The sequence below is a fragment of the Dermacentor variabilis genome, chromosome 6 (assembly GCF_050947875.1).
Source record: "Dermacentor variabilis isolate Ectoservices chromosome 6, ASM5094787v1, whole genome shotgun sequence".
NCBI lineage: Eukaryota > Metazoa > Arthropoda > Arachnida > Ixodida > Ixodidae > Dermacentor > Dermacentor variabilis.
In genome coordinates, this window is record NC_134573.1 from 148,930,066 (window position 1) to 148,955,953 (window position 25,888).

General features: G+C 43.9%; 1 protein-coding gene across 1 annotated transcript; it reads right to left on the reverse strand.

Moving 5' to 3' along the window:
* Window positions 1-3,810: 3,810 nt before the first annotated feature.
* Window positions 3,811-25,788, reverse strand: LOC142585455 (protein arginine N-methyltransferase 6-like). The gene is made up of 13 exons (XM_075696230.1): window positions 25,489-25,788; window positions 25,356-25,403; window positions 25,148-25,281; window positions 25,039-25,080; window positions 24,860-24,960; window positions 23,362-23,409; window positions 21,954-22,022; window positions 16,745-16,818; window positions 13,719-13,801; window positions 13,488-13,597; window positions 10,444-10,553; window positions 7,071-7,178; window positions 3,811-4,058 (listed from the first exon to the last, which is right to left on the reverse strand). The coding sequence occupies exons 1-13, from the start codon at window positions 25,557-25,559 to the stop codon at window positions 3,974-3,976; spliced, it is 1,083 nt and encodes a 360-aa protein (XP_075552345.1). The 5' UTR covers window positions 25,560-25,788; the 3' UTR covers window positions 3,811-3,973.
* Between the last annotated feature and the right edge of the window lie 100 nt (window positions 25,789-25,888).

Here is a 25,888-nt window from a genome sequence, read left to right on the forward strand (position 1 = left end):
TTAGTGTACATGAATGATAAAAGCCGCTATATGCTCTATGAAGTAAAAAAAAAAACAAAAAGAAAAAAAAAACTCTGGCCATGCAAGTTTGCAGGCTGAACCCTGCATAATCAAGTAAGGTACGAAAAAGGTTTAAAAGATCACTGTCCTTATGACATGTCACATACGGGAGGTAGCAATGCCATCAGTAAACGGCAACAGCAGCAGCAGCAAAAGCTCATGTTCTTACCCATTATATGGCACAATGCTATCAAAACACACCATAATTTGTATCTCTCAATGCTGCTTCACTCACATGATGAGAATAGTTTTAACTTTATACAACTCCAACATACAATTGTTAAGAGGGTAACAGTGACATTCTACACTCAAGCTACAGCTGTATCAAAATATTTAAAAGTTGTCCAATGCAAGCACAGAACTAAAGCAGGGCGCTAACCAGGCAGGCTGTCAAAGATGCCCTAGTTCAACTTAATCTTCTGCAATAATAAACTACAGTCATGCATCAATCTTTCCATTATTTACACGGTGTCCCACTCAAATGCAGTCCAATAAAGTCAAACCTCAATAAAACGAAGTCCCACCTGACACAAGTATACCCTTCTTATATCCAATGTTAATTATGTGCTGATATGGCAAAGACACATTTCATAATGATTTATTATAACGATGCTATATCGAGATTTGAAAGCAAATGCAAATTCAACACAGTAAAGCTGAAACAAGATGAAAACACATGCCCATGAAAAAAAAAAAAACAGAAATGGGGGATGATCACATCTTCTGAACATCACCTCCTAGGGGGGTACAAATGCATTTGAATTCGGCCATCCATGTCTATGAAGGCAGCAGCAAGAATGTGCGAAGCTGACATCTCGATTCTGCTCGAGTTTCATACGAACTTCATCTATCAAGTCCCTACAGAGCCATCTCTTCCAACACGTGTATGCAACAGGGAAACACATTTTACTCTATAGACTACAAGGTGGCACAATGCATGCATCTTCTAAAACACTAATACAGTAGAACCTGCCCATCATAAGAACTAGTTTTAATAAAATAAAATTAAATTATAGGGTTTTACGTGCCAAAATCAGTTTCTGATTATGAGGCACGCCGTAGTGGAGGACTCCGGAAATTTCAACCACCTGGGGTTCTTTAACAGGCACCTAAATCTAAGTACACAGGTGTTTTCGCATTTCGCCCCTATCGAAATGCAGCTGCCGTGGCCGGGATTACAGTTTTAATGATACTTGGCTTATACTAAAATAAGGCAAGGCTCCTACTGAAGTCTTTTGATCTCTATAACAGAAAACCTTGATGTAGTGAAGAGCCAGGCGCTATGGTCCCTCCCGTTGCAATAGACACTAGCATACTTACTCCTAACCAGAGACACGTGCTCACAGCTCAAATAGAGGGCTCAAAACTGCACAGTTTTCGCTCCAGCTGCCCATGCAACTAAAATGTGCGGCAGACTTGTGAACTTTACATTTAACTGTTGCCACTAGCCAAGTTTACAATTCGCTCTATTGCTTTAGGTACCACGCGCCCCCGACAAACGCAGCAGTCTTCCGTTGAACCACTTGCCCAACTGGCATTGCATGCCAAAATGAAAGGTCTGCTCCAATGCAGCCACTCCGAATGCAGTGTAGATCAAATGTGGACTATCTTGTTAGCTGATATAGCAGTTTGAAATGATTCTGCCTTTATATTGAAACCCTATAGTAAACATTTTGCTCAGACATGACTACTTTAATACAAAGCGTACGCACCAATGTGCCATGCTTCTGTACAGACAGCTCTGAAAACCAGCATGCTATCGCTATCTGCTTGCCTCTGGCTGCAGTGAGGAAGCTGAGAATAGATCAAATAATGGTAAACCTTCACTCTCTATCTGCCCAATAGTGGTTTATGTACGTGAGGTAGCTCACCACAATTCGACATCATTACAACAAACTCGCATCTGACATGAAAATACTTCGTTATATCCAATATTTATTATAAACTTACAGACATAGGCAAAAAAAAAATATAATGATGAAATCTGTGCAAGTGTAACGCCCCTGATGGGTCAGCAAAAAGTTTCCTGCAAATTTTGATGGCCCGTTGGCCGCTTGCTGTGCTAACACGTGAAATGGGAACAACAATAAATTATGTGTGCGTGTTTTGTAATGCCACTAATATACAATCAGCGTGTTCACATGAGATCAGCACCGTTTGACTGCAGGCTGCAGTTCAACCAAGCCAAGCTGTGGGCTGCAACGCACAAGTACCTTACTTTCCGGACTATATGCATGGGCTATACAAGTTTAAAAGATGAAAATTTGTGAGATGCAAACTATCTAGAGGTGCCGACAATACATGACTATTTTTTAAGGTTGGAAGCATGCTTGAAGAAACCACGTTCACACACTGCCTGCAAATTTTTCCCGCACTACAATGCAGCGAAATCAGCTGCACAATGATCGTCACTGAGCACGAGCAATACCATCTCAGGTTATTGTCAACAGTTTTAAGAAAGCCAGACTTAAAACTGCCTTAACAGAGATGTCAGATTCTGAAGGCGATGAATACATTGAGAAGGCGTTTGTCGAATCTGACGTGCTTGACTTGTTTCGCTCTTACAGCGCCGACGAGTGTTTGACGGGCTTAGGGAATGGCTACTACATGAAGCGCAATAAAGCGCCCAGACTTTTAATGGTTGAGAATACATCTTTGCTTCTCAAGTACATACTGGTTTATCCCTGCAATGGAGGCACACTATCTAAAGAACTTATTATTTTAGACCCAAATTGGCCCCTTCAGTCAGGAAGGATACATAGACAGGAAAATAGGGTATCCAGAATGTGCCGTTTGAAGTTGGTCTAGCTGAGCACATTTGCCGACCAACTTTTTGAGACATGGAGGGTGCAACACCTGAACCCGACCTCCACTATTACGGCCATCAGCGTATTCATCAGTCGAGCCTGTGCGTGTTGCAATCTCATGCTTGATCACTGATGACTAGTGGTATGACATATTGACAGCAAGCTTCCAACAACGACATGTCACCAGCCACTCTGTGGCTGTCAACGAATTTTCATCCCTGCCATACTGCCCAAGGTGCTAGGCGTAACCTGTGCTGCTTCAGTCAGCAGACAAAAATTCAGCTACAGTCGGCAATCAGCCAGCAAACAAAGTTGCAGCTTGGTGCTGAGTTGACGTGACAGCAACTCTGTTCACAACCATGTTTCCTGCATTGCGTACGCAGGTCACATAAAAAAAATTAGCAGCAGCTGAAACTTTGGTTGCGATTACACGAGCACTAGGGGCAGGTAGAAGTGTTGTAGGGAAGTCTGAAAAATCTGGCATCTGTAAATTTGGTTGGCGACTGTACTTAACAATTTTTGCTAACAGAATTATATTTCGTGCCACTTTAAAACAATTCGCTTCATTGTAATCAATAGCACATCAGATCACACATTCTTGGTTTTGTTATAATAAAGCACTTGATTGCAATAAAGCATTTCTGATTAATAGCATTTGCAATAGCATTTCTGAATAAAGCAATAAAGCAATTTCTGATTTAATTTCATATAGTATTCGATAATCCATTATATGAGGCTTCGTTACGTATTGAAGTTTGACTGTATATACCCCCTTCAGTTGCCATCTAATTTTCCTTCCCATTTGTCTCTGCAGCACAACACTGAAATGATAGTGCACTCCTCATATCAATAAATTAGGCAGAGATAAGCACGGCAAGCTTTCAGTGGGACAGATCTTTTTCTTACTTCAGTGCAATGGCATTCAAACACAGACACAATGCAATCTCTGGATTTTTGGTGAAATGAAAGTTACACATATGCGGGTTTATTTCTGTGACATTGAAGGGTTGCCGCCTTCCACTGTACATGCCATGTAAAATAAATACACATGCTGAAACAGCGCTGGCAAAAGAAAAGAAGGCCAGGAGAGTTTAAAATTGCAGCATTCAAGGACCGCACTCGCTCATTCGGTACAGTTGTTTTCGTGCCTGCCTGCCATCCACGGTGAAGGCCAGCTCCACGTCCAACATTCTGTGCATAGTATAAGTAAATATCATTGCATGATTTGCACTGCAAGAACTGTAAGAAACATACAGGGTTATTTGACGCCAGAGACAATGCCCAGCCACACAAATAATGAACATCAGCACCACCAGAGTCGGTTGGGACATTAGAAAGTCAAATGGCCAGTTCCGTTTAATACAAGCAGGCTTGCTGCCTTCACTGGGCAAGTTGTCAACTTCTCCAATCACATCTTTTGTTACTTTCCTGGGCTTTATTGCAACTGCGCGGCCTTTTAATTAATCTGACTCGTACCCTTTCATTCCCGAGTCACTTCGCTTGGTCATATTCTAGCCGGCTTGCACTCGAGCATTTAAGTTGAACTGCAGCTCATTCAAAGTGAGAGGAAGAACTAAACATTCGCTAGGATAATTGTTTGAGCAGAAAGCAACATTGTGATAAAAAATAAATGATTTTTTAACAATGATTTTTTAATGTATGTAAGAAAATTAGCAACACCCCAAATCATGTGTTATAACATGAAGTAGAAATCACTTTTTTTTTCCAATCAATTAAGTGGGACTTTTGAACACATATATCAGATGAAATATTATGCTGGTCTCGATGTATTTCTGGACAAGGCACTTCACCTATCCTATCTTTTTCCGAGAAAGCTACCCACCACTTGTTTGTTGAGATTATCTGACCGCTCTGAAGAGTACCAAGTTTAGAGACCGCGATTCAAGTGCACGCTGACAGTGACACTAACACTAGTTCTGTTACATACTTTGTCTGGAAGTTTGTAGGAAATTTATTTCTGAAGTTTGAAAACACGTCGGCATGCATTTCTGCCCTAGGTAACACATGTTACTTTATTTAGTCGATTCTAACGCGAACTCGATTGCAACGCGCACCTGTTTTCCGCGACCAAAAAAAGAGGGAAAAAATTGCTCTTGATTGTAACGCGCACCTGTGTGCCGTGATCTAAAAAAAGGGAAGTCCTTTACAGTACCGCGCACCTCTGTCTTTCATACAGAAATACAACTTTCTCTCATTTGGAAAAAACAATTACTTACACTCAATGCACGTAAGTTGCAATAAGTAAAGTCGCAGTTTCGCCCGAAAGGCGAAGCATCGATTACGATATCAAATTAGTAGACATCTATACAAAAAGTAGGGATAGTAGTTTTATCAACCATATAAACTTTAAACATTCGCTTACTAGCTAAATTAACAAGCATGGTGTCACGCGTGCACAAGCAAACATGAACACGTCTCACTCAATGACCGCAGAAACTCTTTCTCAAAACGCTGGAGCGAGGAAGTGCAGTAGCAGGAGCGAGGGAATTGACCTTTGTGCGGCCTCTCGCTTCAATTTGAACTAAGCGACGAGAACACAGCGCGGTGTGCCTAAATGCGTAGACTCTTGTCTCCCTCGCAGATCGCTTTCAAGATAGGGGCCATGCGGCTGCGCCGTATGTAGCAGCTGCTGGTGTAGAATGCCTCTCCTATTTGCGCCAGTCCCGTACGCAAGTTTCAGGAATTCCGAACGCACATGATGTGGCCGGATTTTCGTCCGTCTCCGCACATGTGATCGCTTTCCTTTTAATTGCGGCATCGTGACGAACTCAGCATGTCTTTGCAGTCGGCACTTCCATGCTGATACAGCAAACATAGAAAACGGGAAGATGGACGGAGCACTAACCTAAGCCAAAGGAAGCATTAAGCGCACGTACTGCAGCACACAGAGGAAGCTACAGCAGCTAGGTTCGAAGCGCATACAAGGCAGCCATCTTGAAATGCCAATGGTGAGATGGTAATGCAGATTTAGGGTTGTACCGATGCTAACGCGCATGCAATTTTTGGACCTGTTCTATCGGAAAAAAAAGTGTGCATAAGATTCGAGTAAATACGGTATGTCGGAAAGGCACAGGTAAGGTACAACCACATTATCCAAGAAAATTAGTCTCACCTTTATATACAAGATTTCAGTTAGTTAACTCATGAAGGCCCAAGAAAGACTACCTGCCAGATTTCATCGACTTTTGGTATGCAACAATCTTTTCACACTATAACTGCATTGCAAAAGTTTTATGAATTGCCCTTTATTAGTACAAATGGCACAATAGTGTACTTTATAATGTATGCTGGCCTTCCTTATGGGAGAAAAACATGATGCAGGTCCTCAAAGGTATGCTATAGTTTGGAAATTCTTAAAATATATAGTCATATAGTCAAATTCTTAAATATATACTTTATATAGTCAAACTTTATACAAGGCCATATAGCTTTCTGATGGCAAAATTAGCATTTTAGTGACTATTATCTTTTATTTAGGGTCTGTTAGTATTACAATTTAAGGGTGTCACGAGAAGCCAACAAAAAAATATGCGTGCAATGCTCTAACTAAATTGGTTAGAGCACTGCACACGTAATGCGAGGATGAGGGATCGTACGCCACCTGTGGCAAGTAGTTTTTTTCATCCGCTTTCGTTGCCATTAATTTATTATTTCCTTATTCAATTAGTAAGTACAAATAATTTCCTCTATGTTGTTCTTGGTGTCTTTGTTGGTTTCTCATGATATGATTAACAAAAATTGGGTCCCTCGGTTAACCCCTTTTCTTCTAATTCAAGTGTGCGACATACGATCTCAGCAGCTAACAGGAAAGAGCTTTGGTGTTCATTTTCCAGATGAACACGGTGCTAATACCATATTTATTCAACTATAAGGTGGTCACGATTATGAGGTGAGGGTGCAGTTAGGGGACCCAAGAAAAAAGCTTAAGTACACACACTAATATAAAGCGATATAGAGTAGCTGATAAATTATTCAGACTAAGCGAAGAGTGCCCAAAATACCAAATAACCAGAAGCTTCTGGGATAATCAGAATAATCAGCGAAGGTTATATGCAAATTTTGCCTTAAGGTGTGACTTCAGGGCAGTGCGAATTTTGCCTTTGTGCCACTCTTAATAGAGAAAACGGACAATGAAGTGAATAAAAGCAGGTAAGCCAGGATAACTGCCAAGTTTTTACTTACCGATGGTGGTCAGCACTTGGATTGATTGTGACGGTTCCCCGAATCTCTGAGTCCTGCTTGACATCAACAGGGTTTATGTAGAGGACTGTCTGCTGCCAATGCGTCTCGCTGAAAGTGAGACAGGAGAAGCATTTTTAAGCACAATGCATACCTGCCAACCTTTGAACTTCAAAACTGGCAAAAGTCTCGCGGGCACAACACCAGAGTGGATGAAATGGATAGGGCAGTGGAATCGCAAGCATTTCTTGAGTTTGCCCTGAGCGCACACTTTTTGTGGGATATACATACGCACTTTGTTAACGATGATTTACCTCTACATGTAGCACACAAGCAGCAGCAAACTTGAAACAGGACAAACTGACAAGCAACACACAGTTTTTAGACCCCCCCCCCTTCCCCCCAAAAGAAAGAAATGGGGTTTTGTATGATAGAACAACGATATGATTATGAGGCACGGCGCAGTGGGGCACTCCGAATTATTTTGGCCACCTGGGCTCTTTAACGCACATCTAAAACTAAGAACGTGAGTGTTCTTGCATTTCGTCCCCATCAAAATGCAGCTGCTATGGCCGGGACCAAACCCACAACCTCAAGCTCAACTGCGCAAAGCCATTGCCTCTAAGTTAGGTACTAGAGTTTTTTTTTTAAATCATACTGACTCTACTGCTGCTAATTTCACCTGCTTCTGTAACTCGTCTAAAAGAAGCTCGCTCAAAGCAAGTACCCCTCTAGTGTCTTTTCACAGTAAAAAGACTTCCAAGGGTGTGGTTGGACCTTGGTGGAAGAAACTTTTTTCTGAACAGAACTTATTTTTCGTAAATCCAGACACAACATCCATAAAAATCATAGAATGAGCTCACATCTGTAACATTCAGAAGGGTTGCAAGGTATGACAATGCGCTTTTATTCTCAGAACTGGCATCATATCGAAATTTGAGTCGCAATATCTGCTGCACACGCAGGCATGATTCTTGCATGAGCGAAATAAGCCACCAAAACTGTGGAAAAGTAAAATGCACATTGTCCTTCCCAATCGTTGAGCGCAATTAGTTTCATTAAATGAATTTGGAAGCTCAGTAATTTCTCACTTTGATTCTCACTGCATTTATATATACATCACATTTTGGTGACGATATAATCCACACTAAAATTCCTAAACATCTTAAGTGTAAACAGGAGGTTATAATGACAACTTTGCCTTCCTGTATGACTTCATAGCAATGCACTCTGTGCTGCCATGAAGGAACACTGTGACTGGTGACCGAACATATGAGAAAACAACATTGTTTCTTGCGCTTTGCTTCATGCCAACAACTGTGCTGGGTCACTTTACAGCCCTTTTCAAAAGTATGTCAGACGAATGCACGGAAATAAGTTAAGTTCTTTTCACACATTTAATGCCACTAATGCACAAAGACTGCTGGAGAGGACAAGACTGGTCAGACTAATTTGAGGCTCTATTCAACCCCTTGTAACAAGTAATAACAGCAGCTTCTCAAGGTTTCCGTGTTAGATACATGGCCGCTTGCTGTCTATGTAGTTTTGACAAACTGCAATATTGCAAGCGATGGCATCAACTCCTCGTACACTCTGCTACACTACGTATGTAGATGATGAAACAACACACGGCAACCAGATATACTGAGAAGCTCACATTTACACGAATTCCAACGCATGGGACTGGAAGTTTAACTGAAACTCCAGCACATGTACAGTTGGCGTCAAATGTTTATGGCACATGAATCTCATTAAGTAATGTGGAGTTTCCTCGCAGTTTGCGCCAGCAGGCAGTAAAACCATACCACACTATGTTCGAATAGTACAGTAAAACCTCATTAATTCAAATTTCACAGGACCAAAATAAATTTCCGAATTGACTGTCGAATTATTGAGGGTATCCAGAGAACAAAAAACAAATGCTTACTGCATTTCAGCTAATTCTGTTTCTACTTTGCAAAAGGCAGTATGGAAGCTGCCAGTCTCACAACCTTGTGACTGATTGGCACTCACAGCGGAGAAGGCCTTGCGACTTCGTGGCACAAGACCAATGTATTCATCTGAGATATGCTTTTTACTAGCGTGCGTATGTCCTGATTATTTTTTCGCCAGTAATCTGGTCACAAACAGATCATCCATCCATCTGCCTTTCCTAGGCAAATTTTCATGCCTATCAGGGTAGCTCACAATGTCTGATTATGGTGTTTACCCAATTTTAGTGTGTGCTTTCTTTTCCCAAGAAAAGTGAGCTATTTCACTCACTCACTCAAAAGGACTTTCGTATGCATTGCCGCATAACACAGTTGTATTGCAGCAAAGCTGACTAAAAGTGCAGCTGAGTTAAGAAAACCGGCCGCAACTGCAAAGCACATATTAGACCCTTGCCCATTTTTCTTGGTAGAAAATCTGGTGCGCGTTCTATTTCCACTTTATTTAGGAGATTTAATGTTATCTCTACATTAGTTTTCTACTTTGTACATATAGAAAGCGAGTGCGCATTTCAGGGGGGGACGTGTCGGCCAAGTATTGTCAAATAAATAAGCAATGTGTTTTGATGTTTTTTCTGCATCTTTAGTTCAACCTGCTGGACATGTCAACCAATTTCGACAGTCCCATCAGGGTTGAATTAATATAAGTTGACTATGCACGGGTTCCAGGTAAGCTAGAAAAAAAATTTATTTTAATCCCAAATTGGCCCCTGTGGAATCGGGTGCAGGCAATAGTTAACAAAATATGGCACTAATACAGACTAGAAATCTGAATGCCAAGCTGTGTGCCCGAGCTGCAGAAATATTCAGCTTCTCCACTGATTCCAAGGACTGCAAACTTTTAACGCCAACTGCAAGTGTACCTCTGAACTGATCCATATTCAGTTTGTCTGTGGATTGCACCAAATACCCTAAATTTCTCCTTTTCTGGTTATACCAAGTCCTTGTGTTTAGTTTTTCAACTAAAGGCTCCATATTCTTGATGGCGCACTTGATCAACAAAATCTGAACAGCCGTGCTCTCAAATTTCTCAACAAACAAATCAGTGCTAGTATTAAAGTGAATGATGACTACAAGAAAGAGAATTGTGTAAACCAAATTTAGCATTTTAGAAAGAAACATTTTCACTCACCACACAATCCGATGAACGCAAAACAACTAAAAATCAGTTAGGCCTACAGAAATGACATATAACAAACTAAAAGTGCTAGTTTTGATCCCAGCTAGTCACTTGAGCCTATTTTAAAGCTTTGGTTAAGAAAAGTCGCAGTGGCACATAGAATACAAGATCCACTGAGATCTCTTAAATATTTACTATTCACTAGTGAAGCACACAACAAAAGATCCAGACATTCACTACTGACTATAAAATAAGCCAAGTAACTCACGAGTCATAAGGTGATGTGGAAAGAATCACATCCCGAGGAAATTCCACCGAAAACCAAATGACAAAGGCGTGAACCCTGCCATGGCCATAGCAACAACACATGAAGTTTTCCTGCGTTAAAAAGGGGGAAAATTAAATTAAAGGATTCATTCAAAAACAGTAAATATAATTCAAGAGACTGCGCAGTAGCGGCACATATTCAATAAATATAATGAAGTCAGCTTTATGTGCATCAATGGGGCATTTGGAATAAAATTTACCATACTACTGTAGTTTCTATAATATGTAATTTGACTCCCGGAGCACATATCACGGTATAAAGCTGCTTCTACCATTTTGACTTGCGACAAGCATATTTGTGTTCAGAGCACTTCAAGCGAGCAAGAAAAATAGAAGCAAGAAAGAGATTGTGAAATAAGGACATGTAAGAAATACAACGCCCTTAGATGTGCACTACTAAATTGAATTTGGCATTCGTTGTAGCTAACATGCAAAATCTCTCGTGCATAACTGTGCCTTGGATCACGTAAAAGCTGCTCTTCCGATTGTGCAGGGTTGGTTGAAGGAGAAGTCCCCCTAAGATGCAAATATGTGTCAGTGGTTGAGCCCCCATATTACAAGGCACATATATATAAGGTCGCCAACAACTATGCTAAACAATGTTAGACTGGATATTATACAAGGCTCCTTTTGGTCTGGCAGCGTCCTTGAGCGAGCTCCGTGCCACATTAGTACAAAAAGTACACAACTGCAGCACAAATGGCACAGATAACAGGTGGCAGTACATTGCAACCTACGCTGAAGAGAAATGTGAAAACTGGCTTTAACAGTGAATGGAGGAACGACGACGTCGGCTATGGCGCTCCATTAACTTCCAGAATGAAGATGATGACGATAGTGCACTTTAGGTTTTGGTTGCAGCCCTACCAACCAGGCAGCATCAACGAAATGAGGCCTTTCTTCTTATGCATTCTTTGGCGGAGATGTGGCGCAATTTTCTGCTAAAATGCCGTTTTAGTGCAGATGGCGCGGAGGACTGCTCTTGGCGCCATTGGCACAGCTTTTCCACCACTGTCTGTAGAATTTGATAACTCTTGTTGCTTATTATGTCACGAAGTGTTTCTTCGCACTTTATTTCAAGAGGGCAACGTAATGTACAGCCCCCATCACAACTGTCTGGAGCAAGGAAGCGGCGGACTTCTAAGACCCTTAGTGCCATGTACCGGCGGAAGCTGGAGTGACATAGTTGCTTCTGAACATGCGCTGCCAAGTGGACAGGTCTTGGCCACTCACTGTCATATCCATGTCCTTCGTGCAGTTAGCCCTTTAAGGTGGTTCTGCATGATAACATGGGGAGCCCGGATACACACCAGCAATGCCAGGCGGCAGGAGTGGGTCCTTATCGGCGTGCATTCCGGCATGACAATGAAACTACTCATTACGTGAAAAAGAAGAATTTTAATGCACACTCGTGTATCTTGTCATAGGGCAGATCCATCAATCCCATGATCTATATCCCCCTCCTATCTTGACCCTGTAACGGATTGATAGTATCATGTACAAGATAAAACCAAAAAAGGGAGCTGCACAAGGGGTCGTGGTTATGACAGTGAGTGGTGAAGTTCTGTCCACCTGACAGCACCTGCTCAGAGGCAACTATGTTGTTCGACCTTGCTCCTATAGGGGTGCGAGGGGTCTCAGAAGTGCGCAGCGCTCTAGTCGGCTGTGACGGGGCTGTACAAAGTAACATTTGCTGCGAGTGGCACTCAATAAACTTGGAGTGATGAGCAGCAGCTGAACAAGAAATGTCACTGAAATCAACATTTCTACAAGGGGACTTGTCTTCGTAAGGGCAGCAACTGCTTTCCTTAGCAGCATATTTATGTGCGCGTAGCTCACCCTACACCCTGCTCCATAAATAGGGCGGGAGGAAGAGAATAGGCCTGTGTGTGGTGTGCGACCACAACCAAACTTGCCTTGGCTTTATTATTTTAGGCTTTATAATGGTTGTGGTCAACAACAACAACAAAAAAGGTGCCTTTCGATTCCTCTTGTCTGCACTCGTGGGCACACAACAAATCGCGAACGGCAACAATAGCAGCCACATTTACACTGATACGTTGGAAGTGTACCCTATTCATACGCCAACGCTTGTAACAAAGCTAAGATATTCACACACCCTCAGCAGAAACGTGCCATATTAGGCTAGTAGTGAAGACAAATGCCACAGTTCTTGTAGCATGCTCGCCATGTGTTTCTATGTCACTGGCAGCTAAGCGCGCCCATCTCTGTTTTTGTCCCCTCAAAGTGGACATGGCTACGTTATTGCCGCAAACTTGCCGATATTAACAATATTATTCATTGCTGATATGGAAGAAACTGTTTCAATGAGCGTAATGTACTCACGAGAAGAAACGAAGTTGTGTTTGGCGCATTTGGCTTGCTCCGCCGGCCGCTATTTTTGTTTTGGTGTCCTGCACTGTTATAGCGGCAGCCGGCTGTTTGTTGACATGTTGTCGTCCCGCAGCAAATGCAGGATGAAAAAAAAATAATTTTTTTTTCTTTTCGCAGGAAATTTAAGCCACGTAATGATCGCACCCCTGAATTTGCGCCAATTTTTTTGACGAAAGGTGGGATCATTATGCGAGTAAATACGGTGAAAGCCACTGTGGCTGACCTTGATACCTTGCGTGGTTACTTAAACTTTCACAGCTGTGCAGCAACATTCCCGCCTCATTATTTGATGTTTTGCTTTCCTGATCATGCACTCATTTCCCATGGCCCCCTAAGAAATGTATCAAAGAGGTTCTACTATACCCGCAAAACAGGTACATGACAGTTTAATATAGTAAAGACTGCTGAATTGAGGATGATAACTTTTGCCTTGACGTGTGGCTGGCATCCATCTTGACCACTGCTGCATCTGGCTTTGTAAATTCAGCCTGTAGCTAGACTCCAGTACTTTATTTCAGTGTAACAATATGAGCTACTGAATTTTAAGTGTACGAGAGAGCGCTCAAGAGATGTCATGAGCAAGCAACTCACTTTAATGCACTGGAGGTCTTCAGACTTGACAGTGTAGAGATCCAGCTCGAGAAAGCAAGTGCCTCTTGAGATCACATTCTCTGCATCTACAGTTTTCACCGTAATGTGTTCTGGAGAGATTGAAAAAGAAAAAAAATGAAGGGAAAGGAAAAGTTTCTTTTACAACCGCACAATTTTACTTGAGAAAAGAACATAAGTTCACATCTTCAAAGATAAAATCGAGACGCTTACTGTACATCTCGGCCTTTGCGAACTCAGTGACACAGGACATGTCCACGTGAAAGTTGTCCTTCACCATTTTCCAGAAATCGATCCTGCAGCAAAGGGCAAGACCATAGAACTCAAAACAAGCAGAGTTTTTAGTAGCGCTACAAGACAAAATCAGTAAGAACTTCCAGAATTGCTATAACATCAGCACTTGTTTGTCTTGAATGCAAAATCGTAAACGAGTATGACAGTGGTTCGAAAACTAAGGTAACAAGCCCCGTCAGAGATTAATATGCCATTGAAATTCAAATCTACAATAAATGGACACAGCTCTGGAACACCTTGGTTCCAAAAGGTGCAGATGCGAGAAGTAACTTGAAAGAAAAATAAAAGAAAAAATTGTATTAAAGACAAGGACCCAGTGAAGGCCATAATAAAAGGCATAACCACCTGAATGAAGACAAAAAATGACAAAGCAAGAAATATTTTTTCTAAAGTTGTTTTATGTTCAAGTAAAACTCTTGCTTGGGATAGTTGGTTCATGCTTGAAGTAGTAAAGGCAAACCGCAGAAGACCAGGACTCAAGAAGAACACATGGTGCCGGTCCTGTCGTTTGTGTTCTTCTTCTTGAGTCCTGGTCTTCTGCGCCTTGCCTTTACTACTTGTTTTGTGTATCATTACTGCTATGCTATTCGTGCTATGAGCACAAGGAAGATGGCACTAATTAAACCACCAAATGTTCTTCCACACTTCAGTGAAATGTCAGAACATGAGGTGCTTCAGTTTGCCCAACTGAAACACAGCTGCTGAGGAAAAGCAAATCTGTAATACAGTACTCTACTGGGCATGCATGATGCTTCAGTGATAAAGCCAACAAAGCTGGTCATCACTGCGCTGGCAAAAGATAAATGTTGGAGCAAAAGATGCCCTGATGCCACTGCCATATAAGGGTTCCACTGTCTTAACAGAGTTTTAGAATAGGGGCCCCAAATATTTTGGGGCCCCAAAGGAATAGCATTGTCACCATTGTACATGCATCAGACGGAAAGGGCATCAAGATTGCGTCGGGTATGCTATTTCTCAGATATAGTACGCCGCCCCAAACTTGTCCTAAAAGCTTTACGTCAACCAACATGGCAGCAACCATCGAAGTGATGGCTCCCACCTTATTCCAACTTCGACTTGATTCCTGGTAACTTGTAAGGTTCTAAGAAGCAGGTGGTGATTTAGGCTATCGCTTTGTCTCATCTCACGTAACAGACTAAGATTGATCGATGAAATAATGCTATTTCCAAGTTTGGTTTTCGATTTGAGAAGTAGTAGGCCTAAATGGGAAATGATTGGGCTAGGTGAATACAGACAGTCGAATCTTGTAGTGAAGCCAAGCTTGTGGCCAAACGCAGCCAAATCATGTTGTAGCCAAAGCTTGATGATTATTTTCGAAGTGCTAGGACCAGGGAGGGCAGCAACTCAATGAATGCAACTTTGCCACGACGATGACACCGTGTTGTAAGGTGTCTACATGTTCTAAAGCAAACAGTTTTCTTTGTTTCTTTGGCACTGGAAATGCGCAGCACAAGGCATAGCAAAAAATTTCTTATAAAATGTGAGCCCAGGCTTCTAGCCGACAATGAACAAAGAAGTTGCACGAGATGTGTATGTCCCCAAAACTCAATCCGTGTTTTTCATGCTATTGTGGCACATTTCTACGAAGTGACAGCCACACTGGAAGGCTAGAGCACTGTGCTAGTGTTCCAGTGTGGCTGTGGTCAAGCACATCATGTTTTTCGATTCTACATATTTTAATACTGAGTAAAAGTATTGTTTTCGCTCCAAGGTTCACCACTGTGGCTTCTCATTCCCCATCCAAATCTAAACATAGACCGAGAAGCCTCTTCGTGTACTTCTTCAATGTTGAACAGGCCCTTCAATGACTAACCCTGCCAGGGCATGCGCTCTCAATATAAAAGGAAAATCTCTTTCAGGTCACTCCAACTGATGTCTAGATAAAGTAAAGATAAAATATGGTTGATCGGCTCATATTCGGCATGGAGGATAACGCGAAGCTGTAACTTTACGTTGCAACAAAGGCAAAAGCCATGAATGTCACTATGAGTGCGTGCGCAAATGACCTCTTGGATTAACTTGGCTGGTGATGAAAAATAATATAGTCACAAAAACTAAGTGCAACAAATTGCTCCCTGGTAAAAGATGAACACCGAAATTCTAATTAAGCCCCAAATTAAGCAAGCCAGAACTGCATACTTCGTCATATTTCATTTTATTATTTATTGCAACATTGCTCTGACGGTACAGTGACGCCCCAAGTGCAAGACGTAATCCGTAAGCGCAAAACACTATTCTAAAATTCTTCCCGGCTGCATACCCTAAAACCGGCTCACGCAAAACTTTTTGGAGCCACCATTCTAAAAAACTCTCTAATAAAGACTCAATGCAAGTGATCCAACTGGAGAAATGTCACTCAGCACTTCGTAGCCAACTGCACAACTGAGATTAAAACGTTATAACTGTAACAACAGAACAGCACAATCTGCAACAGTGCTTCCCACATCAACAATTCCGCCAGCAGAAGCTGAAAGTAATTGTTGTCAACTATTGCATTTGCAGCTACAGCAATGTTGGCAGAGTATGCAAAAACCACACGTGTTAAAGCCTCATGTTTTTCCTTACGTGCAATACCAGTGTGTCGTGGATCCTTTGATAAACACCTTCCTAGCTGCAACATTTGAAAAACAAGCATTCAGAGGTATAAAGACTGGCACTTCTAATCAAAGAGCTTCACATGTCCAATAAAAAAAAAAAACGCAGATGTACAAAACTTGGTGGCTTGGGGACATTGTACCATGATTTTTCAATGAATAAGACAATCTCGCCTACATAATAAAAAAAAAATTATTGCATGTACAACTGTGTTTTTTTGTAATGTGAGGTTGCCACTGCATGATATAGAACAAGAAGTGATAGCTGCCAAGTGGAGACAAAGCACTCACTGATAGTAATACAAAACTGACTGAACATTTCGCACTTGCCTCTCAAAGCCTTCGTCCGGGTCAGTCAGAGGAGCAATAAACATACGAGCTTTTTCTGGAAGGAGAACACCATCCTGCAAGAAACAAAGCAAAGAAAAAAAATTCATGATCATGGCGGAGAACATGCGGCCAATTTCGCTAACCTCGTGCGTAGGCAAGACGGCCGAACATGCCATACATAACCGAGTATCGCGGCACAGAGAGAGAGAGGGCCTCTTCCCACATAACATGGTGGGCTTCAGACCGGGCCTCTCCACACAGGACATAATGTTACTGCTCAAGAAGCATATAATTGATGGCATGACCAGAGACACCGGGGGCATACTGGCCCTGGACCTTACGAAAGCGTTCGACACGGTCAAACACAGATTTCTAATGGAAACGATCTCGGTGATGGGGCTCAGCCGGAAATTCCACTCTTACATAGGCTCCTTCCTCAAAGACAGGAAAGCCACGATCAAAATAGGACAGGCCACGTTCGATTGGTACACACTGGGCGCGAGGGGCACCCCACAAGGGGTGGTGCTCTTCCCACTATTATTCAACCTGGCAATGAAAGGGCTCTCACACCGGCTGACGAGAGTGACTAACGTCAATCACGCCCTGTACGCAGACGACATTACGGTGTGGTGCCCAAGAGGGTCCGACGCAGAAGTCGAGTGGGCTCTTCAAGAGGCGCTGGACACAACGAAAGAGTACCTGAAGGAAACGGAACTCTGTCTGTCACCCAGAAAATCGGAACTGTTACTGTACAGGCCCTCAAAACAAGGCATGAGGAATTTGACGCCGATCGATCAAATACCGATCAAATTACACACGAGTGCCGGCCAGCCGATTCCCAGAGTGGACACTATAAGAATCCTGGGGCTGCTAATTGAGGCTAAAGGCGGTAACACGCAAACTGTCATGAAACTCACATCCAAAACAGAGAACATGCTCCGGCTGATCCTCAGGGTGACGAACTGCAGGGGAGGGCTCAGCGAGAGCGATCTCATCAGAATTTACCACACCTTCCTCATGAGTCACGTAAATTACGTAGCCACAGCGCTAAAATGGACCAAGAGAGACGCGGCCAAGATAGAGACACTGATGCGCAAGAGCATCGAAAGGGTGCTAGGTCTTCCGATCACTACAAGAACGGAGCAGCTCGATCAGTTAGGGGTCCACAATTCACTATCAGAAATCATCGGAGCGCAGACCAAGGCACAGGTCGTGCGGCTGTCGACCACCAGGGCCGGCAGACGCATCCTAGAAGAAGCAGGGATAAGTGCAGAGGCAGAGTGCAACGCACGCAAGGTTGCGCTCAGCGCGGCGGTCAGGGGCACTTTCAAGGTAGAACCGCTTCCGAGAAACGTCCACCCGCAATTCAACGAGGGGCGCCGAAAGGCGAGGGCCCGAGCGCTGCTGAAATCGACTGCCAACTGCCCAGGACTGGCGGCATTTGTAGACGTGGCCGTATCGATACGCTGGGATAGTATGATAATTAATGCAGCATCGGTCAAGGGGGTAACGTCCGAAGTGGCCGAACAGGTGGCAATAGCCATGGCAATGAGGGACCCCGAACGTCCTTACGTCTACACAGATTTGCGATCGGCGGCCAGAGCATTCGCCTCGGGCTCGATATTGCGGGAAGCGGCGGCCGCCCTCGGCAGCGAGGGAGCCGCGGTTCATCACATTGTCAAATGGTTTCCAGCCCACATGGGGGCCAACGTGCACTCCGAATTTCCCAACGCCAACGAGCTGGCGCAAGGACGCGCGCGAGGACTCGCGCACCGCGGCGATCGTGGCGAGCGAAGTGGCGGGGAGGGAGGAGAGCACCAAGACCCGCTGCTCACCTTCAACGAAATAACAACGCACTATCAGCTGTCGAGGAGGACCTTCCCGCTCCCCCACGCTAAACTCACTAGACCATAGTCATCAATATTCAGGAAGCTTCAGACAGGGTCGTTCCCCTCGAGCGGCAGACTGAGCCGTTATTCACCAGAAGTAGAGCCGCAATGTCCGGATTGTGGCAAATCGTACTGCTCGCTAGCGCACATGCTCTGGCAATGCTCTGCGTTAAGCGGCACCGTGTTCACTAAAGAAGAAGACTGGGTGGACGCCTTGCGAAGCGACGACCACCAGACCCAGCTCCGGGCCGTCCAGAGGGCTCACGAAAGGGCGGAGGCTCACGGGCTTCCCGTCCCAACGTGGGTGCGGCCCGTGACCCCTGCCGACCACTAAACCATGAGTGGGTGGGGAGGGGTTCCTCAGGACTCAATAAAGTTATTTCCTCCTCCTCCTGTTCTTTTCTCATAATCTTAACATAAACAGATAACAAATGCTATAGCAACATAAGCCTAGAGAAGACATAACAGCACAAACCGAGATAATCACATTAGAAAAGGGTCGTCTCAATTTGCAGTCTAATGTCTTCTCTACACACGAACCAGCCGGCCCAGCTAAGTGTTCTGTTAAACAGCCATTATCACAATGTCAGCTGGATGATTAGCACTCATCGCACATTAAGTAAGTTCTGCGTTAAAGAAGCACTGATATCAAATTTTAAACTTTACATTATTTGTGGTAAATGAAGACCCAGGCCTCAAAACATGAATATAAAATATTGTCAAGCCTCAGTGCAACTTAAATAATTCCCTACAATAACGCTTGTACAGACCAATTTGGGTTTCACTTCTCAGAAGGTACATGAGTCACAAACAACGCAGAAGGTGGTCACGTGTGAGCAGACCATTGCGGCATTTCGGCAATCGCTCCAGCTCATTCACTCATCTGTTATGATGCTACATTAGACCATGCAATCAGCAGATGACTGAGTGGGCCGCAGCAAGCATCAAAACGTTGGAAGCTTTTGCTCCCACGTGAGCACATTCCGAGTCATGACATCATGACACGTACCTTCATGTAAAGCAAAAAAATTAAAAGTAAGAAATCTCATGTCAGCATTCCTATAACGCACTACAAGACTAATCCTGTAGCAAGTTCACGCCAATGAAAAGCTAAGGTGCACCCATACAACATACCGCAGTGTAATGAATGCATATGAAGGAGATAATGCAGCCAGGCCAGGATTTCATAGCGACATGCCAAATGAAGGTTCATCAAAAGGGGGAGGTTGGTTACCACACATTCATGCAAACGGCTGGCGCAACAAATGAGGCGCGAATGAGAAATTGTGCACTTGCTATTGTGTGCTCTCTGCTGCTCCTACCCACACTGCTTTTTAGAGTGAAACAATCATGTCTGTAGTGGCAACTCATGATACATGGTACCACCACTTTTGCAAAAGATTTGGTGGGCCATGCGTGCAGGAGTGTGCTGAACTGGGCTGGTTGATGCACGTTAAGGAGGATCGAACTAAAGCCCCTCCACCCACGCGCCACCGCCGCTCTTTTAAGTGGCGCCAACCTTTGATGTGCGCTGCCTTTAACGTTTACACTTCCTGGAGTTGCCCTGCGGGAATTTCCGCTTTGACTGCCGATGGTGAGGCACCCGCGCATGCTTAGCAGCCGGCGCTAAATCTGAGTAGCTCGAGCTCTAGCCCATGGTCTTGCACCATGGTCCAGCCACTCCACCGAGCGTCATCCGTGTGAACCTGCGCACTCGTGCGCCTGGTGCGCCCACATGCTTTGCATGTCGTCCCCTTTCACTGTGCTTGCAGTTTCTAGAGCTTTGGCGGTCACCATAAGGGCACATTCACACCGGCGACTTGAGGAGGTCGCGCGACCATTTGCGACTCGCAATCAAAAAGCGACCGAAGGCGACTGATGTTCACACCGGCAAGCCCGGCTGAGCGCGACCCGCAAGTCGCAATCCCGGAGATTATCGTTCTCAGCGAGAACTCTCGGAATCTACGCGGAATTTGAACGCGACGCCGGAGGAGGCCGGATGTAGACACACGAAAGATCACTTCCGGTGCGCCGCTGATTGGTTTATCAGTTTTGCGACCACGGTCGCGCGACTGAAAAATCGCACAGAAAGCGACTGGCCCAAAATGGTCGCTTTTCAAGAAAGGCGACCGTTTGCGACCATTTGCGACTGGTCGCTTTGCGACCAACTTGGTCGCGCGACCACTGTCAGTCGCCGGTGTGAATGAGCCCTAAGAAGAATGCAAAGGGGACAAGTTCGCGGTCGCTGTTTTTCAAATGCACGAAAAATGGCAGTCGTCTCCGAGCACCCAGGTGCTACATTCCACTGTACGTTGTCTCTCGCGGCACAATCCATCGCACGTTGACACGAAGCAGCGAACACGACCAGATCGCCGATTACAATAGGCGGTGGTTCTTGGATAGAATCGTATTAACAGTTTAAACCGCAGCTAGTGCAATTAAAGCCTCTCCATCGACGCAAAAGTAAACAATGCTAAAAAACATAGCGACACTTCCACTCGGAACAGGAAGCTGAAGTTACGCAAGTTCCGCTTGACGCCGGAAGCTAAGAGGGTGAGTGGGAGAGAAGCGTGGAGGAGGAGGGTAGGTTGGCGGTACTTAACCTGGTGGGCGGGGGCGCATGAATGGAGGGGCTTTAGATCGAACAATGCATAAGGCAGGACAAGGTGTTGGTCATCTACACTTCACTCCATCTTTTGTGCTGTTTGATCCTCTTCAATGTACCAAGCATGAGCAGCACTGCACTCTCTTAATGCAATACACTTAGCAAACATGACACATGGATGTCATAGTCATATGAGCTCAGCAACAGGTGAGCCTACTATATATCCGAGCTGTCACGCATCAGTACTGAAGCAACATTAGCTTAGCAAAAAAAAAAAAAAAAAAAAAAAAGAACAACTCAAGGACGCCTAAGCACTTTTTATGAGTTGTGAATGCGAAAGAATTAATGTCCAATCGAACGCCGCAGAGCGGCTCTTCGAGTTATGAACTCCTCGCAGGCAGGCGAGCACGTTGAGACGCTTGGTGCATTTTGATTTCGCCCTCCTGAGGCACAGTTAGAATACAAGCAAGAGCTTGCATGGACAAGGAACGTGCCAATAACACAGGCTTCGAAGAGCAAGAGTGACATAGCATCGCGACAATGGCTTCTCTGTTCGTGCACTCGCGCCTTGGGGTTGCAGCCAATTGGAATTTAGGCTGCTACAGATGCCAGTTGTTTCCCTCAATGAGCCATTTGATGCTTTCGCATTAAGTTTCAGTGGTACAAACGGCACCGTGAAAGCTTCACATGTCTAATAGAAAGGAAAACAGTCTACCTTGTTCAGCCACTTGTCTCTGGCAAATATCACCGACTGAAGCATGGACTCATAGAGGAGCATGTAACCCTGTATTAGGAAGAAGAAAATGCCATCTTAGTCCAGAGGTAAACAAGACTATCCCCTCAAACATCTCGACTAAGGAATGGAAGTTTCTTATGTCACTAAATACAAGCAAATGTCTAGAGCACTTGAGTGCTTCCCTGCATAGCAATGAGCAATAACACAGCAGCAGCTAGGTATAAAGAAACACTAAAGGCAACTATTAAGCCATGCTAAAGTGATAGATTAGTGCTCGAGAACGTCCAAGGCATCAATATTATCGCGAACAGCTTCAGTAACCAAGAAATGGAGGTAAATGCAGGACACAATTAGAGACTCCCCCAGGACATTCAAGTGCTTGCCCGTTGACAAAGGCACTCCTCATTACAATTCTGTCACTAGTACTCAACCACGTGTAATAAAAAGACCACTGTATTGCACTATAATATTTAAAAAAATACTGTTTGTACAGTTCCATTTGATTATAAAGAAACTGATTCCCTTCACCCTTTACAACAACGCAGGCTGACGAACGGTTTTGTTTTCTCTGCTTTGTGCCACCCACACTTTCTCGTTTCAGTAGTTTCGTTATTGCGTAGTGCTGCGCTAGTTTTGCTGGCTCGTGAATCTCGTACAAATTGCAAGTAGCAGAGAATGCCATGTTCATCTGATGTTGTGAGATTCCCGAACTGTCCACAGCACTTGACCAAGAGCAGCTGCAGTGGCAAATCCAACGCTATGTTTGGGCTCGATTTCATCATAGCTGCACGTTTGCATTTTGCGTAAAAAACTGTAGCACTATCTGTCAGGTACTGTTTTAGTAACCGATGACAGTAAAGGGCAGTGATGGTGCCTGCAGTGTCACCCTACTCCGTTCGGGGGTGGGTGATTTGAATGGCGCTGAAGGTATGAGGACCCTTCAGATGCGATTTTCTCGTAAACCAAGTCTATTTTTGGCACTAAACAAGTGCTGTGAGGTTTCTGGAATGGTATTTCAACAGTCCATGTCGACTTAATGTTTGCCTTTAGTGTCCCTTTCAGGTACCAGCCTGTATACTAAAGAGAGAGAGAGAGAGAGAGAGAGATGGAAATGAGAGAAAAATAGGGAGGACTAGTTGCCTGGATATCCTAGTCGCTTTTGCTGGTCACAAGCATAGTCTCTCAAACTGGCCAGAAATGCTCAGATGTCAATTTCTTTGTAACAAAGCACACATCAGTTAAGTGCTCCAGATATAAGGGTGGACGACTGCAAGACTGTTCTCTGCATAAAATCAATCATTTAAGTTATGTGGAAGCTCTAAATTAAGGCACCTGCTTGAGCCCTACAATTCAAAAAGTTTGCATGCAGTAGTGGGAATACAATTACCATCCATTCACTGACAATAACATCAACTTTCTCGGGCAGCGTTGCTTCCTGCAAAAAGGAACAAAGAAATATATGTATGAGTGCACGCACAAGCTGGCACTGTTACAACGGCCAAAATCAAGCCACAGTGCCATATAGCCAGGAAGCTATTCTTGGGACAAAAAAAGCATCCGGAAACTCAGGGCCAAATCCCAACCTCTCTGCAATGGAACCTTTCTTTTGAATACTTGCCGCTTTACTGTCTTGATGACGTCAAACTACCTCCCATTTTACCTTAAGAACTAAAGGCAAGACTCAAGAAAGAATGTGATTCAGTGAGCCCAGATCGCTTAAAAAACTGCTGCCAAACATAACACAAGTTTTCAGTGGTCGAACAGGAGAAGAAACACCATGGTCATGTAGGTGCATTCTTACGAGTGAATATTGGCAAAGTTACAGGACTCTTGTGATGTCCTTTACACATTATTTTTATGCCCGCAAGAACTATGAAAAGCGGACAGTATTTATTACCACGTTATGACAATGGTTGATTGGGATGATTACTAGCAACAGAATGTCTTGGTGACGTTTTTATGTCAGTCTTATTACTTTCTCTTTTTAGAAACTCCATAGATTTTGTGCTGTATGTATCTGTGTACTTTACTTTTACATATTGAACAACACTGAACGTGTCGTACATGTTCAATCTTCCTATCTAATTGCTATGTTATCCTCTTCTACTCTGCTGTCACTATTTAGTTGCCAATAATGCTGTGCCTAATGAAAAGTCCCACTGACAGTTTTATAACTCTAGGACCTCCTCTTATACTAATACCCAACAAATAAAAAGCTGCACTGTCACAACCCTTCCCTTGCTACTCTCAGAACCATGAAGAACGTCCCCTTCAAATAACTAGGATCCGTACTCCAGTTCTCCTACTGAAAACTCATGGTAACCAGGGATGCGATCATGTAACGGTCCAAAACTAACGATCACATAAGACTGAACCGCTGATTGCAGATGATGAACCCTTCCACAAGGTTGCACCAAGCAAGTGGCAAAGCATAACCTTTGTTAACATGACGTTTAGAGAAGGCAATTTAGAAACTATTCTTGCTTGAACATTTCAAAAATAATTTTGTGATTCTTTTTTTTTATTCACGATGTGCTTTCACTTTTGAATCCACAGCGGTGAAAGTACATTTAAGTTCTGTGCTCTGTTATAAGGTAATTCCTTAAGACAACCCTGATCACTTTAACTGCTGCTCTACCGCGCAAGCCATGCCCAGATAGCACCCGGCACGCACGGCAATAGCGAAGAGGTAACGGTATTAACACTAACACTCATAACAACTTCAACAATTGGGCCAGCGCCGTACTAATTCATTCGAAACAAGACATCCGCGTACAGTTGACGACAGCGAAGAAAAACAGCACGCTCTCCGAGATGATATCCTCGCTGCGCCACTGTATTACAGCCATACAGGAAGGAAAACGATTCGCTTCGCTGCCTCTTACCTCTACTTTGCTCTGAACCACCACGACTTGGTCTTCAACTTTGTTTGACGACACAACCTTTCTCGCTACCTCGGCCACACCACTGGCCTCAACGGCATAGACTGCAGGCAAGGGGCATCGTTACAGCACAAGGCAGCGCCGGCGAAATTGACCTTCAATAAGACAGAGAATAAGCTTGCCTTTTCTGGCTCCCGCTTGAGCGCAGAACATACTAAGGATGCCTGCAATGAAATGAAGTGGGCACGTATTTAGGCAGATGCCCAAGTATGCTTACAACTTCTTGCAAACCTGTGCCGGCTCCTAGGTCCAAGACGGACCGCTGGTAGATGCAGTTGTAGTTGTTCAATATCGCCTTCCTATATGTAAACGTCCTCGCAAAATCACCGATCATCTCTCTGTGAATGTCCAGTCCGGCGTAGCACCTTCGATGGGGATAAGACAAATAATTTCGTTAGATACAACACATTCATTCAGCGTAACACTATGCACGACTCACTTGAAGTATTCATTGTCATGTTTTGTCCTCAACTTGAGCGATTCTTCACTGAAATTTATTATCAAAAATCTCGTCAGAGCGTGCACCAAAGACCCTTCGAGTAAAACGCGACGATGCTTTCAATGAGGGGCACCTTTGCTCTTCAGCGTCGGAACGTTTTCGCTTCAACTCTGGCTGCAGGGATCCGTTGCTGACAGCGTCCATTTTCTTACGAGACCTTGGGAAGCGACTAGCGATTACAGTGGTAAGATCCAATAGTTAACACGTTCAGGAAGCACTTGTACGTTTACATTGACATAATAAGTTCTAATGACGGACGCAAAACCACTTTGGCAAGGTTCCATACAAAAGTTGCGGCGGATAAATGATACCATGCGGGTACTCCTCGAGACGCGCACTTGTCAAGCAGTGCATACCCGCTTCCAGTTTGACGGTTTCGTAGACAACCGATACAACTATTAAAAACAAAGAATGTACTTCGCATTCTTACAGTAACTACAAAGTGCACTCGAAAAACACTATCAATTACAAAA

Excerpts from the sequence above, each read along its gene's own strand:
- LOC142585455 (XM_075696230.1), bottom strand. The coding sequence starts at position 25,559 with ATGGACGCTGTCAGCAACGGATCCCTGCAGCCAGAGTTGAAGCGAAAA. Across the intron at positions 13,802-16,744 it reads CCGGACGAAGGCTTTGAGAG|GATCGATTTCTGGAAAATGG; the intron begins GCAAGTGCGAAA and ends CCTTTGCTGCAG. Across the intron at positions 13,598-13,718 it reads CGCAAAGGCCGAGATGTACA|AACACATTACGGTGAAAACT; the intron begins GTAAGCGTCTCG and ends CAATCTCTCCAG.